This window comes from Phalacrocorax aristotelis, chromosome 3 (genome assembly GCF_949628215.1).
Source record: "Phalacrocorax aristotelis chromosome 3, bGulAri2.1, whole genome shotgun sequence".
In the NCBI taxonomy this organism is placed as follows: Eukaryota; Metazoa; Chordata; class Aves; order Suliformes; family Phalacrocoracidae; genus Phalacrocorax; species Phalacrocorax aristotelis.
Window position 1 is genome coordinate 80,093,713 of NC_134278.1, and position 15,951 is coordinate 80,109,663.

The 15,951-nt window shown below is 40.6% G+C and overlaps 1 protein-coding gene across 2 annotated transcripts in view; it reads left to right on the forward strand.

The window, feature by feature from the left end:
* Positions 1-15,951, forward strand: part of VRK2 (VRK serine/threonine kinase 2) — a 46,340-nt gene that overhangs the window by 17,777 nt on the left and 12,612 nt on the right. For both annotated transcript variants that reach the window (XM_075088150.1, XM_075088149.1), the window contains exons 8-9: positions 5,357-5,489; positions 15,486-15,606. In XM_075088150.1, coding sequence (XP_074944251.1) covers positions 5,357-5,489; positions 15,486-15,606 — 254 coding nt within the window. The remainder of the gene's footprint in view (positions 1-5,356; positions 5,490-15,485; positions 15,607-15,951) is intronic.

Below are 15,951 nucleotides of genomic sequence, written 5' to 3' on the forward strand. Positions count from 1 at the left end.
TGAGGGAAGTACACAGCCCATGAATCTCAGACAGGCCTGAAAGAAAACTTGAGGTAGTCAAACCTATAAATTACGGAACAAGTGAAGCACTCTTCCAGTATTGTGGTGAGTTAAAGATAATTCGGTGTGTAGCAGTAACTGTTTGTATGATAAAGCAGAATAAGCATTATTGATATAGAGTCTATAAAAGAGAAATTCAAATCCATTAAACTCACTTAAATTGGGATACTATTAAAAGGGACAAACAGTCACTACACGAGAGCTTAAAACCAGAGTTTTTAATAAATGAAATAAGGATTGGAAGGATGCCTCTTCAAAACAATTACTTCGTAGTATTTTCTTCCCCGCACCCCCCCCCCCCCCCGAATATATGGGCAGACATGCTGCAGTGTTGCAGGCTCAAGTCTGCACCGGAAGTTGCCTATTTATATTTTTAAGCTGTAAATTTTAATTGCCTTTGCACTTCAGTTCTGATTTTGATTTTAAGCGTTTCTTAGACAAGATAGTTACAAAATAAAACTCTGACTTGATTATCATAGATAGCACTAACTGAAAAGGAAAAATGAAAAATACAAAAATGTCATAAAAGTTAATATTTTGAAACCAGTTTTCAGTGGACTAGCAGAGAAGATACAGAACTCACACATTGATTGTATGGGAAAAACAGGCATGCAAACAATTCCAGCTTCGAGCTATTTTTCATTTGAGATGAATCATTGTGATTCCTGATCTTTAGTCCAGCACGATAGATTTGCTAAAAAGCAGATGAATTGAGAAAAATTAAAGTCTTTTCTGTTCCCCTTTATGTGTTTTTAGGAAGGGTATAGTATGCAGAGATACCATACAGAAACAGTTGAATTTTAACTCATGGATGCTGACTATGCCCCTGAGTTGAGATATAGCTTCACAATCAGATGGCCTAAATTTTCTTTCATTAGTCATACTGCTACAGTTGGATAGAACTGCTTGCACTGGTTTCATTCTTTTTGTAGTTGTGGCCCAAATACATGGGAGTTCAATCGATTCCAGCAGCGGGACTTGCCACTGACATGTCACAGAAAATTTATCCCCCTCTCTCCTTTCTTTAACCTCCTTTCTTCCTTTGGCTTCTGTTTTGTGAAAGATACTATTTCTGTCCCAAACACTATACTTAAGACTTCCTGTCCCAAGATGGACTTCAGTCCATCTTTAGCCTTTTTGTAGCATAGCGTCCAGCAGAATTTGACAGCTCTATGGCCATTAGCAACCAATCTGCCTCTTATTAGTAGGTATCTACTTAATTATTTACAGTGCATTACATAAGCCTGGTAATGGAACCATTGGAAAGAAAATGTACAAAGAAAATCATTGTATTGTTATCCTTTCAGCAATAAATCTCCTCCTATGTGTACTTCAAGATAAAGAGAATACCACGGTAATCCGAAGTGCCAGGCTTATGGCTTCCCAGATCAGTGCAGTTATATATCATAACATATACAAGTTGTAAGAATTTTATATGTTTAGCAGATATTTAACACTTAAGATATAAAGCACCGTGAGGGAGTCATGCACAGAAAGGACAAGAGGACTGCTGAATATATGGCTGGTTGCCTGTGCACATAAATAATTATTTGTGCCTGTGTGGATGTTCGCTTCAGTAAGATGGGCATATTCATGTTTGCGTGAAATTAAGTGTGAAGACTTCAGAAATCTGGCTTCTAATCTATAACAAAATCTATTAATAACAGACCGTGCTAAGCACTGCTGAGCCTAGTGCAGACTGGGATGTGTAAAAGAGAGAAACTTGAACAAAACAAGAGGAGTTAAAGTAAGTAAGTGTGGGGGACAGAGTGTACAATGTAACGCAGCTAAACCCACCTGTTCTAGGCTTATGTCACTGTTGTACCTTCATCATCCATGTTACCATTTCTTGTTACAAATGTCATTTATCTTCTTCTGCATATGTTTTTTTTCTTTTTACTCTTTTTTTTGTTGTTCCTAGAAAAAAAGCATGCACATGAAAAATATTTATGGTATTGAAACACCTACTAACACTGACTTAATTTTTCTCAATGTTCTTTAATACTAATCTTCTTCTCCCCCTCCATATACCCTTAAAAGATCCCCAACAGCCTACAAATTCGTTAACTACCTCTACCCACTGTGTGCTGAGAAAATTTGGAAGGGCACGCTGTTACAGTATCAAAAAGTGACAACTAGCTATAAAGAACTATGTATCTTTTTAATGATGAAAGGGTTATAATGAGAAGTGATGAAATGAAATTAATGGTAATTTAGGATAATGTAGTCATGCTGATAATGGTTGTGGCAAGGTTGTAACAGTGCATCGCTGGTTTGTACAAGCTGCAGGGGGTGACTTTTTGTGGTGGCCAAGAGGCTTTGCCTTGAGAGGCTACCATTGTTTACATGTTTGTGGAAAAAATCGGAGTGAAAGTAGTGGAGGTGACAAAAGGCTCATCTAGAAGTAAGCTGAACAGTGACACTTGTGACCAACTTCTGGTTGTCATGATGTGAACATTGCTGTGGTCATGACCATTGTGACATGGTACAATCATAGATGATGTGGTTGCATGCAAGTGGCCCTAAGAAGTGATTGCTTCTTGGTTTCTAGGTCTTGCCACCATCAGTCAAGGCAGGAGAACCTAAAGCTGCTTCTCCCTTTTAGAGGGGTTTTTCAGTATAAATTGAAAACTGCTCTGCTGGTACTACTGCTGAATGTATTTTAAGCAAACCTGTTGCTTAAATCACACCTATGTGCTCTTAATCCGTTTTTATCTGTAAGACAACTGGTAACTTTTTTACATGGTTTAGGTTTGACTAGCAAATATTCATGGCTACTTTCTAGATGCCCTGTTGTTAAGATAGTTTGAAAGACCACCAAGGCTGGGCTGTCATATGACAGTGTCTGTCACACAAGCTAGCGTTCCCAGCCCAGACAGAACCAAAGAGCTGGTGAAGATGCTTTTCTCGTATTGTTTTTTCTAACAGTTAAAATCTCATTTTAATATAAGGCATAGCCTGAACTTTTAAAGCTTGAAATCTGCTCTGTGTTCATCTTACTGTGTCTGGTCAACTGTACATGTCAGAAATCTATAGTCAAGCAAAATCCAAAATGTACCCCTTAGCCTGGGAAGAATACACCTTCTAGCCTGCCCTCTCCTTCCCAGCCCACAATGGATGCAGAAGGCTAGCAAAACTTGATATTAGGGTAGTTTAAATTAGTTCTCTCACACTGACTGTGGACTCAATTAGGACAGGTATCAGAGCATCAGGAATACGCTGGAGAACGGATGCAGGAGAAAATCAAATCGGTCAACCCAACAAAGTTTATGCCTTGTCCCAGATTTTCTAAATGTGCCTACGGTCTTTAATCTTGTATCACAGTTTGTATAGTCTGTCAGGTGAAAAACATAATCGGTAATCTTAAAAGCCATCACCCTGCAGGAAATGAGTGCTGCATTCCAACTTACACGCTCCAAATAAGCACAGATCCTGCAGCAGAAACAGTAAAACCAAGAGACCAGCCATCCCAGGATTGGAAGCTGCCTGGAGCACAAACAGGAATCAGTAGTTCAACAGAATGTGCTACAAAATAGTGCGTTAAGTTTTCTTGAGGGTTTTTTTTTTATGTTTTTCCTCCGCCAGGAGTGACATAATTAAATTAAAAGTGAGTGCCAGAAGAGTTTAGTTTAGACTTTTATAAACTATTTTTTTAGCTAAAGAGGAGACAAAGCTAAGGTTTGAAAAAGACAAAGGTTTTCTCTATAATATAGTATGATTTAGTAGAAATGATCTCTATATGCCTTGAGATGGTTTAGCTTTTGCCCTAGAGATCAGTTCCATTGGCAATATAATAGCAGTCTGTAGTTTTGTGGTGGTTTTTTTTTTTAAGTGAAAGAACTGTACTTAGATATTTATAAAAAAAGCAATTACCTAATGTGAGAACTGGTCACTGTAAGGGGCAAAGGCCAAGTGGGAGCATGAAGATGACAGAGTGAGAAAATAACCTATGGGATACTGTGGGGTGGACAGATTGTGATTAAATTCCAGCTGCTTTCAACAAGTTAGTGCTTGTCAGACACACTGTGGTAATTGACCATGTGCATGTATTAAGTCCACCCCTGTTGGAGGGTAGAACATGTTAATCTGAACTTCATAGAGTAGACTTGTGCCCTTAATCTAAATTATGTGAGTGGCAGGATTGACATGGATGCAGTACTGCGTGCACTATCTCTATAGAGAAATAGAGGCATAGTAGCCAGACGGCATGTTCGGGTTTGTCTTGACAGGCAGCAGAAGAACAGAAAGTAGAATTCAGCTCTCCTGAGCTGTTCTGTTTTCAGCTTCAGATACCATAAAAGTGAGCAAGACTAAGTTTAAAGTCCGTTAATACCTTCACAGTAAAGTCTCAAGAATATGCAAGTGCATCTCCCAGATCCTCAGACTGTGGGTCTTCCTCCCTCTGGTTATTTATGTAGCTATAGTGAAGCATCTGGGGGGGGGGCAGGGGTGAGGGTGGGAATCCCCTGTGCCAAGATGGGAAGGTAAATGTGGCAGAAAGCATGAGCTTGCTGCAATATATGCAGTGGGGGCCCACATATTTTTCTCTTACACTGATCTAGCTCCATGGGTTTGCTTCAGAGTAACTTAGAGGGAAGTCTGGTTCTGTGCCTTTTTAAAATTCAGCAGTATTTACTAAGAGTGTTTTCTGGGCTTGGGGGGTAGGCTAGTCTGTTTTGCTTTGATTTATCCTCTGCTTTATGTTTAAATAGTTATTGCCAATATGAAGTTACTGACAGTGACATTGAAAAAGATGAGACTATGGTTAGGCTAATGCCCAGCAGCTCTGTGGTCATGGTCCCTGTTAGTGTTGGAGCCCTAACTGCCCAGTCCAGCTGGGGGAAGCTGCTGCCTCTTGCTTCCTCTGGCTTCTAGGTTGCACTGCTGTTATGAAATTGTACAGTCTCACCTGATGGAAAACTTGGAGGCAGTGTGTATGTGCCTGTTTAAGTAAAGAGAAGAAGGGGTCCCATAAGCAATGTGAGGATACATAAAAGGCATATTGCAGTTTATGATGTCTAGATGCCCACCTGGAGAGGAGAGAGCTTAGGAACAAAATAAAAAGACTGAAATTCTGCTCGACTCTGAAATAAGAGTATAGTAGTGGAAGGATTTAAATGGGGAGGGCAGCTGTTATAGCCCCCAGTTGTACATATTTTATCCTGAGGCACCATTTGGTTTAATAAAATTTAGATCTAAGGCTGTCTTTAACCTATCAGTTTCTTAAGACTTAATTATAAAGGTTATACTTTCAAAGGACAAAAGCATTATTCATTTGTCTGTTCATGTCTTCCAGGTTTATCTTGCAGATTATGGACTTTCCTACAGATATTGTCCCAATGGGAACCACAAACAGTATCAGGAAAATCCTAGGAAGGGCCATAATGGGACAATAGAGTTTACCAGCATAGATGCCCACAAGGGAGTAGGTAGGTTTCTCTCTCTTTTTTTTTTTTTTTTTTTTTTTTTTATTTCAGAGGAGTGATTACAGAATGAGTAATCAGTCTGTGTGAGCTGATGTATACAATAGAAGTAGTCTTGGGGAATGCTCCGGGTTGATCAGACCCTTGCACGGTGACCTCTTCTTGTACCTGGGACCACTTCTCCAGGGCTGGTGGGGGAAGGGGAGCAGCACAGTTAAAATTGAAAGGCTGCTGCACGTATGGTACTGGAAGGTGGACCAAGGTCCCTGAAAAAGAGCTTGCCGTTAAACCTAATTGGCTCATGTTGGGAGCACTGGTTTGTGTTCGCTCTCTTTGGCAGAGGCAATATTTGCTAATGTTGCGTTGTCAAGGAAAAATGTTTCGAGCCTGCACTGTCCTTTAGGGAGAGCTGTGCCTGAGTGTCACCATCTGTGTTATGAGAGGATATTTCAAGATGACATTCCTCCTGCAAGGAGAAAAACCTTTTTTTGAAGCCATAAAGTGTTAACTTTTCGAAATCTTTTTCCAGTAGCCTTTCATATATCTTACTTATTTAAACTCACTTTGATGGTATTGGAAACACATTTGCAGGTAAATTACATACATAGTCCTTTTATTGGATATTGATTGTACTGCCTTGCATTCCAAGGCAGACTTAATTCAACAATTCCCTAATTAGTTAAAGTCATAACCTATGTCTTGTATTCATTTACCATTAATTAAACCTTAGCTGTTTATTACACAGCAGTCCAAATCCAATAGCAGACCCATAGAGCCATGGAAAAGGGAATGGGAGGTCAATATTGAAAATATATGGTGCAAAGTCCCACTGATGGCTGCATTGTTCACAATCAATATGGTCAATGCAACACAACTTTCTTAGTTGCTATGTCAGCAAGACAAAAAGTCAATTCTAATGTTATGCTAGTGAAAAAAATGGTGATTATTGAAAAACTTTGACTCTTGCTATGAAACAGTGTTTTTGTTAACTTTTCTTTCCCCTATTCCCCACCCCCCCTCACCCCCAAGATCTTCTAAAACAAAATGAATAGTTTTCTGCTGCCAGCTTTGTTAGGATCATAGTGTCACAAGCGATAACTGTAGAAATTTGTGCTTGTTAATAGCTGCTGAACTGTTACCTTAAACTAATACTTTCTAACGAGTTTTAGTTGGCACAAACAACTGTATATTATTGCTTTTTCTATTAAAAGGACCATTGACCATGTAATGTAGAGGGTCTTGATAATTTGCCGGCGCTGTTAAAACCTGCAATCGTTTAACTCTGGTCATTAGAAAAAATGAAATAAGACTGTCAAGTATTTGCTGCTAAGAGAATTGCACAATTTCACCTGCTAAAAAATACTTTGTGGTGAAGAGGGCATCTGTTTCAGACTCTTCTAGCTCTCCCAGGCACACAGTGCATTTTCTGGAGATCTGACTCTGGCTGGTTTTCCTGGTAGTGTGAGCAATGTGGCTGTGTACTAGTATTTGATATGGATGCTGTCTGAAGGATAGGTGGAAGCTGGAGTGTTTGGGATTTGGCAGCTGGGTAGTTAGAGCAGCCAGTTTGTCCAGTGGACAGGTGTCTGACGGGTATGTGATTTCAGGACAGTTAATTCCTTTTATTTGCAAGAGCAGGGAATTTTTACAGACTTAGATGGCAAAGGGTGTGCACGTGCAAGTGGGTTACCCCCTCAAGTAGCTAAAACCACGATGGAATTGGTGAAAAGGAGAGGACTGCAGAAAACAAAATACTCAGAAAGATAGCTTGAGGGAGCTTAACCCCATCTTACGCTTGAAAGGTTTTTGCTTGTTAATAGCAGCAAACGTAAAATCTACAAGTTTTCTGATGCTCCTGCCACAAAAGCCTGCAGAACATGATGTAATATCCGGTATGTTGCAGAGAATCCAAACTACTCACACCAAATGCTTCAGCTCTGACCTTGTCACAGTCTGAAACCATTAAGGTCAAATCACCAGTTTCCTGTCTGCAGCAGGTCTGTCAACATCCCAGGGAGAATACGCACCTGTAGCAACTTCCGTCGGACATTGCACAGGTCCAGATGGCAGAATGCAGCGTGTGTTTTCCCTCATCTCATCTCTTGTTGTGAGGTTTAGAGTTGCAGAGAGGTTTCAGGATACTAAAAGATTTGCAACAGTTGGGGCACAGGGCTGCTTTGCTCAGCAATCTCCTGTAACCCCGACTCATGACTGACTCTTAGCACAGTCTCATGTACCAAGTGAGGTGGGGTGCTCTTCTGAAAAGTGCTTAAAGACTTTCACTGTTGGCAAATTAAAGCTGCACAGGCAGCCTTTATTCTGGTGTTACCCAGTTTTTGAGGGTGGAATATTTATTTCAATACTTTTGGAATGTAGTTCCAATTTTTTAATGTTATTTTATATAAATGAGATACTTTCCAGAGGGCATTTCCTGAGCATATATAGCAACATAAATATACCTCAAACCTCAAAACCCCTGAATAGTACCAGTTGCTGTATTGAGCTAGACAAATGAGAACATTTTGACTTGCTCTGCTTTTATGCATCAAGTACCTACCCGAAGATACACAGCGATTTGAGGTACATGCTGAAACTTAGATTATGAATTTGTTGCTTTCAGAAGTGCTTCTTGGCAGTGCTTACAGCTGATAACCTCCTGGCATAAAGCCAACCGAATGCAACCACTTTCCACTAATTCTAGTCAATGCTGGTGTTTCCCTAGTTGAGTCCCTTGTGTTTCCAGCTGCATGCCTGTTTATTCCCCAAGCTCTCCATGGAGTTCATCTGATCTGGAGGTTATGCAGTCCACTGAGATCTGGAAAGTTTCCCCACCAGAGGCCACTGCATGGTAACACTTTTGGGTGGTAGAATTAGTCCATTTTCTTCTGACAGCCTGACTGGTAAGGGCTGAGTTGGATATGCCATTCTCGTGGCAGCTGACGGCGAATCGCTGCCTTCAAACAAGTTACTTTATTGTGTGCTGGTGTACACTGATGCTGCTGGTGGCTTTGACTTTGTGCTGGAACTGAAGAGGAGTTAGCTCTGAGCTGGGGAAGGTTGGGAGCAGCTGCCCTGCCTCAGGTCTTGGCTCTTCATGCTGGTTTTGTCTTTAGTTTTGCATGGCTCACCTGTGCTCCACCAAGGCTGTGTGGGCCCTGCAGGCGGGCTCGTCTGTGCTGCAGTGCTGCTTGGGGGCTTCCAGCCTCATAGGGTGTTGCAAGTATTCCCCACAAACACCTCAGTTACATCCCCTATCGATCTCTAGAGTTCACTTAGAACTGAGTCAGGGCCCCAGTTGGGCTTTGTCACAGGAACTGACCCACACCATCAGCACTCCTGTATTTGGTGGCTGGATCTCACTGCAACCAGCATATGAGGTTTTTAAATTTAAAACCTTTTCATGTTTATGCAAATTTCATACAGCACAACCACATTGTTAGTTTTAGCATAGTATTTGAGTATATTCCTTGTATTTGTTTTTAAAGACCATATTGTATAAACAGTATTACCTTTCTGTTTCTTGACTGATAATTAAAGAGAAATATATCTGCACCCAGTGTACCTTTAAAAAATTGTTACATAGTTAGTGTTAAAAAGTAATATTTGGATCCATGCCTCCTATGGATTTTTGTAGATTTTCTACTCACTGAGGCATGCAGTCAATACCTAATTTCTCTGGAGATATACTGCGCTTAACATATTGGAGGTTTTTTTTTAAATACTCCAGTCCTGTGCATTCAGTGTGTAAGACCACTTTTAATTTGCTATCACTGATGAACGTAAGAGTATGAACTGTCGAATACCCTCCAGCATGTATTTCTCTGCCATAGCTTTCAGAATAACCCTTTTAACAACGCTTCACAGTAACTATTAGCAGTTTTGCCCCCTCTCGCATTGGGTAGCGGGCCTGCCAAAATCCTTGCAGAACTTATATCTGCATCTGGAATAGTAAAAGCTGCTTAAGACGGTAGTGGTGACTTTTGACAGCCTTAAGGATAAGTAGGATGTCTGATGATGTTTGCCTCAATTAGGCACGCTGGTTGTGACTTTTGTAGCTAGTGAATCCGTTTTGTCTGAGCTGGTTTCATTGAGCAGAAGTGTGTTTGTCTATTTTCATCTCCTGCGTTGGGGAAGGCAGTTGCTGTTATGTTTGACACTATATTTTAGCCACTTCTTTGTGCCCCTTGCTTTGGGTCACTGCAACATGCGCTCCTTGAGGTCCATCAGAATGCTCGTGCGCCCTGTTTGTACAGGGCAATGCAGGTGTTGGGCTGGTTGTAGGGAAAGTGCTGCAGTTCTTGTTCTTAGTTTCCCCACTGGTCTGACAGAATGGTTGCTGTTTGATATTAAAAACGTAGCTCAATGCTGGTCCATTTTTCCTTTTCTTTTACATGTAGGGGTTGACTGGAATATATGCAGGGTTCGTTCTGTGAGGAAGGATGTGCAAGAATATAAACACCTATGCCTGCAAACATATTGTTTCTGAGCCTGCATGGCTTCCAGAGAACAGAGCTCTAAATGGCTCTGGATCAAGAGGTTTATTTGGCATCTGCCCATGTATAGTTAGGAGTCGGAGGGAGCCTGCTGGATATTTTTGTCGGTCAAATTAATTATTGATTTGCTGCAGTTTGGTATGTGTTTCCCAAAGTCTGTGTACAGGACAAACTGTAAATCCTAAAAATAAAAGGAAAATATAACCGCTCTGGTGAAAAATGGGTGGAATTTTGCAGTGTGAAATAAATAAAAAGGTGTTTTCTGAGTGTTGGATTAGAAATGTGTGCCCGGCAGAAGAGGGAGCAGGAGGTCGCTGTAAGCAAAGAAGAGTTGGACTTTAGCAAGGAGAAGATTGAATAGGTTCCTATAACCACCTCTGCAAGCTTATTCTGTCCTGCCAAGAATGTCCAGAAGCAACAAAAATAAGATGATGAGCATCACAACTTTCTAGCACAACTGGGAATTGGCTGTTTAATTTTGGCTCTCGTTCTCTACACCAGGAATTCAAAAAATTAGTGAATCTCACAGCTGCTTGTCAGCTCTTACCTTTGTGATTTTTTTTTTTTCTGCCACACAGATGTGAAAGAAGAGTAAAACTTCCTGTCCCCACTCTCCTGCCACACATTGTCCTTACTGCAAGCTTGGAACCTTTTATTTCCAATCAGGTACCTGCACCTCTTGCCACCACCATTTTATCACCCACTCAGATCTCGTGGTGAAGTTCCCTTGCATCTTCCAACCTTCCAATATGTAAACTTCTCCCCACCAAATCAGGACCCCAGCCCTCTTCCTTTTGGTGCATCCCATTTAATGAGTCCTGATGATTATTCACACTCTGTCCATGCTTAGAGGAGAATCCTGCTGCTGGCTGTACTCTTCTATTATGGATGCAGCAGAGCAAGTGTGAAAACAAGGAGGCTCTGCAGTTAGATCCTGCTGGTCAGTGGACACGTGTAAGTGCTTGTTTGGAGGTTGCTGTGCATGTGTCTGGGCATTAGGCTGTTGTGATCATCCAGGACAGCTCTGCTATTTTGAAGAGGTTTAAGGATCACAGTTTGGGAACTTCTGGCCTGCAAGACCTGCTGTTTCACAGTGTGCTCGTGAGCTTGGCTGCTGCAGGCCAGCAGCAGTAGTGCTGCTGTTTTTGTGGGTCTTGAAGCGAGTTATTTGACTACTGTGCTGAGACTGCATCCTGTGACTGACAGGACAGCGCTGATGTAGGGGCTGGTCGCCAGCTTTGATGCTGCCTTTGAGAGGACGTGAGCCCTCAGGACTGTCAGGCTGATATTGTCAGCATGGCACCTCTTGTGACTGACCCAGGCAAGGTCAGTGCTGGGGAGCACGGTTGTATCCTCCCTGCGAACGACTGCAGGAACTCCTGCCAGCTCTGCCGGAGGGTTTGTGCTGATCAGGTGTGTGACCGGTTGAGCGTATAACTGTGGGATCCACCCTTAGGAGAGAGACTGTAGCTCACACAGAGAAGTTGCTCATTGCCATATTCCAGACTGAGTTCTCTGGAAGAGTTGTAGTCCTGTTGCAGTGACACCTTGTTTGCACTGGATTTATTTTTCTCTCCAGTGTTCTGTGGTGGTGGTTATTGTCAGTGAGTGCTTGAGCAGGGTGCCAAGCTAACAGTTCAGAACAGTCCGTGAGGGGCGGAGAGGTTGTTCCCGGCCCCTGCTGGCAGTTGCCCTGCCTGAGACTGGGTGACTCTGTACAGAGTTGCCTCCAGGCATTAAAACTGATAGACCTTTTTAAATTTAAATATATTTACCCAACCTTTTCCCTGTAGCCACCCACTTTATTCAGTTAGTGGTTATCCTGCTGCAGTGAACTCCTCAGACTGAGCAGTTCCTTGGGGAAGCGATACTACATTATTAGCTTTTTTTGGTCTTTTCCTTTCTCCTGTCCCTAATATAGGCAGAGATTTTTGACAAGTCGGGTATTTGTCTGTTTTCTTAATCATCTCAACCTTAAGTGAAAAAGTTATATTACTTTTAGTTCATTTATTAAAACACAGTGATGATGCATTTTTAGCATAATTATATTTCTCCATGGTCATGTAAACACTCCTTTCCTTTTTGGGCTTTTGGATTAATGGCTATGGTATGAGTTATATTTGTTTGTGAATTAACATGAATTTGTATGCTGTAATGCCAGTGAGAATTGGAGGTTCCACTGCATGTAGATGCAATATGAGCAACTAAAATGATCCTTTTTATGAAAAGCTTCCCATTGAAAGAAACACTAATGGTGAAATTATAATGTAACAGCGCTAATTAAAAATACTAGAAGAACATTTCATCTGTCACTCGTTAGCCTCCTTGAGAAAGTTAGCTTAATAAGGGCCATAGAGGAAAACTCCCATTTTTACACAGGTTTCAGATGAGTTCTTGGGAGCAGTGTAGCTTTGAGAACATATTTTGGCTGGTGTGATATCATTTATGATCTCTTTTGAAACAGTAATCTGAATATAAATTAGGGCTCAGAGAGCTGCCAAATCCAGTATACAGAGATATATATTTTCTTCTCAGGGTGAATTGCTTCAGTTATGTTATTCTGAGTTATCATTTGAACCCTGTGCCTGCATGTTGAGTATATGTTTGTGGTGTATATAAAACTTCTTATGGCCTCACTCTGATTTCATTGACATGGTTGTTAATTCATTAACTTCAGTGGAGTTGTTCCTGATTATCTTGGCAGGAGTGAGGACAGAATCAGGCCTTAAATCTTCAAATTAAAAAATTAAACTATAAAAATATTGTGAAATAAAACGTCGCCAACATGTTCCCTTTAAATAGTATTTAATACGTGACTAGAATTCCTGGTTAATAGAAGGGCAGAAATCAAGTATCTATTAAAAAAAGAAAGGGGGAAAAAAAAAAATGTTATTCTGCAGAGAAGTAAGAAAATTTAAATAAGTACTATTTTGAATGTATACTCCTGTCACAGTGACAAGTTATCAAGCAGAATCGTTTTGTTTTTGCATGGCTATCACATTTAAAGTGAAGCCAGATTGACTTCTCTCAGCTGATGTTTATCAAGAATTCTTGTAATCCCCAATTATATTAGCAGATTTATTTTTTCATGTAAACATATAGTTTTAATCTATGTAGTGATGCTTTATTTGGGGTGAAAATCTAATTATTCCATTGTTCATAGATAGTATTAATTCATTAAAGATTAGTTGGTTGACTACTTTATTTTATAAGGCTCTAGATGATTTAAAAAGTTGAGGAAGCTAGCATCTCTAATACCGAGCTGACAAAGGAGCAGAGAGAAAAAATGACCTAGTACAGTCAAATAATCAAAGGCTGACATTTTTATGTGGTTCTATGAAAAACACATGTAAATGTCTTTATGTAGTAGCACTTGCAATGACCTGGGAGCTAAAGTGATATGTGAGTTTACCATCTCTTTGTAAAACATTTCCCCTTTTTATTTTTTAGTGATGTATGGCTTAGTTACATGTACCTTTTTTCCCCCTAGCTGACTACTGTGGCTTTGGGAAGGTATTAGTAAAGTCTTGCACACAACTCCCTGTTTGTGGTGGCTTTGCCTTAGAGTTAGTCAGGAAATGGCTGGAAGAGCTCCATGTGAGCGAGAACTGTTAACTGTGAAGTAAACTTCACTCTCTGGGGACTGTTTTGTCAGAAAACAAGGTATCTTAGGTTAGCCTCTGAAATCTAATGACTTAGCATTGTTTACAGATTCATATCAATTAAGTCCCTCAGTGAAAAGAAAAAAAAATGGGTCCACTGTAATTTTGACAATTGTTCTCAAAAGGCCACTTTCTGTAACCCGTCTTATGCAAACAGGTGCCAGAAAAGCATTGTGTGACAATTAGAGGATCTTCAGTCAGAAATGCTGGTTTATATGGGTATAATCTGGAATTGCCATAATGGAAAAAAGGACTTGTGAACACATGTGTATGAATGGAATTGTTCCACAGTTAACAGGAGATTTATGGCTGAAGAAATCACTACAGAACAGCAAGTGGTGGAGATTGTGTTTTTATTTTAATATGAGAGCCAAGTCTTGCATTAGGACGTTGCTGAATCTAGTGCAGAAAATAAACGACACCCAAGGGATAGTGCAGCATTCTGTTAGATTGAAGGGCCTTTAATAATCCCATAGTCTAATAACAGTTAAGATAGAGAATGTATAAGAACTAATCTTCTGCTTTTACAATAATATGTGTTCAGTAACAAGAAACAGCTATGATGTGTTGGCACCGCAGCTTTTAGCAGGTGACTTTTTAAATTAAAAGATAAGTTTGCCAAGTGACTTTCTGGAATTTATTTAATGAAGGCCCATAAAATACGATATCTGTTTACAGCTGGATTAACAGCGCTATGCTCAACTACTAGTCTTTATGCTAAACAAAAAGTACTGAACAAATCCAAAACCCTTTTATTCCTGGAAAGTTCAAATTCATTTTGGAAAAGCATAAATTTAACTTTTACATGTGCCTTTCTTCAATCACAATTAAGAGTTTCTGGTTTGGCAGATTCCATGTGGTCTTGACTTGTAAACCATAGGCTGCAAGTCAGATGTGTACAAAGAAATATTGCAGCAATCCTGCTTGTTCAGTTTTTTTCCAGTTTGATTTCCTCTGAGTAGCAGCAAGCAATAGCAATTCTATTAGTATTGCATTTTTTTTTTCCCTTTTTTCCCTTGGAAAAGTCAGTCGATAGATTAACTTCGGTTAGCTGTTTTTCTGCATAGATGATGTTTGGGGATGGGGTTAATTATTGATCAAACTGTATCTACTGTATTTGTGTTCTGTAGTTAGTGTATGTGTTTGGGGTGTGCAGGGTGGGAGTAAGTTGCTCCTGAAATAACTTGCTTTTTGGAAGCAGTAGTGGTAAGTTTACACAGGACATGTTAAACAACGAGTATATTTTAGCTTGTGCTATGACTCTCTAACCAAACAGTTCATGGTACTTGTAAGCGGACAACTTTGGTGTGTAAATGCACACTAGATGGCAGTTTTGTCATATCTTCCAAGTTCAAATAGCTCTGTAGGAGAACAGGAAAGGCCATCAGTGTTTAGTCTGCACTCACAGGGTCCCCGCATGACCAATGTGGACCCCATGGACTTCCTGGAACATGTGTTAGCAATTTAGCAGCAGACATTTATTTCTTTGTTTTACTGCTTGGCTCTTTGAGAAAGTGTTGGTACTCAGTTATGGGCTGTCTGGATCATGTCAGAGGCCATGGGGATCAAGTCCATGTGACAGGCCAGACTGAGGAAGGATGAAGTTGGAGGAGGTGAGGAAACTGACCCTTACTTCAACAGTAACAAGTCACTGCCTGTCTGTGGACTGTGGCCAAATGCCGGGGCGTTTTAGGTCTGATACAGCTGAATAAACAAAACACTTTGCCCATTTGGCTTCTTCGTATTTCATCAACACTAGTTCAATCAAAGTCTTTTCTATTTCCTAAGAAGAGGTTCTTATTCTTCGTCTCCCCCCACCCCCTTCCCCTTCTCTCCCCACATTTTAGCCCCATCCAGACGAGGTGACCTTGAAATCCTCGGCTACTGCATGCTGCAATGGTTATGTGGGAAGCTACCCTGGGAACAGAACCTGAAGGACCCTGTTGCTGTCCAGACTGCGAAAACAAAGTAAAAATAAACCACCACACGCATGTACCTATGCACACACCCCCACATACCACCCTGGAACCCTGCACCGTCCTCAGCGCACAGTAAAACAGGTCTGAAAAAGACAGCTTTACACCCGGTAGAATAGCACCTTATGAGAAAGCTAAAACAGTTTTCCTTAATTGAGAGATGTTAGAAGCAGTTAAAAATGTGAACTCTGTGTGCACATATTCCCTCTTCCACATGTTTATGTATGTACTGCTGTAGAGATACACTGAATTCCAATGCACAGTACACAGTCATTTTGTCTGCTGTGTATTTTTTAATAGTCTTCTTTTAAAGAAAACATTTGTGAATCAGTGCAGG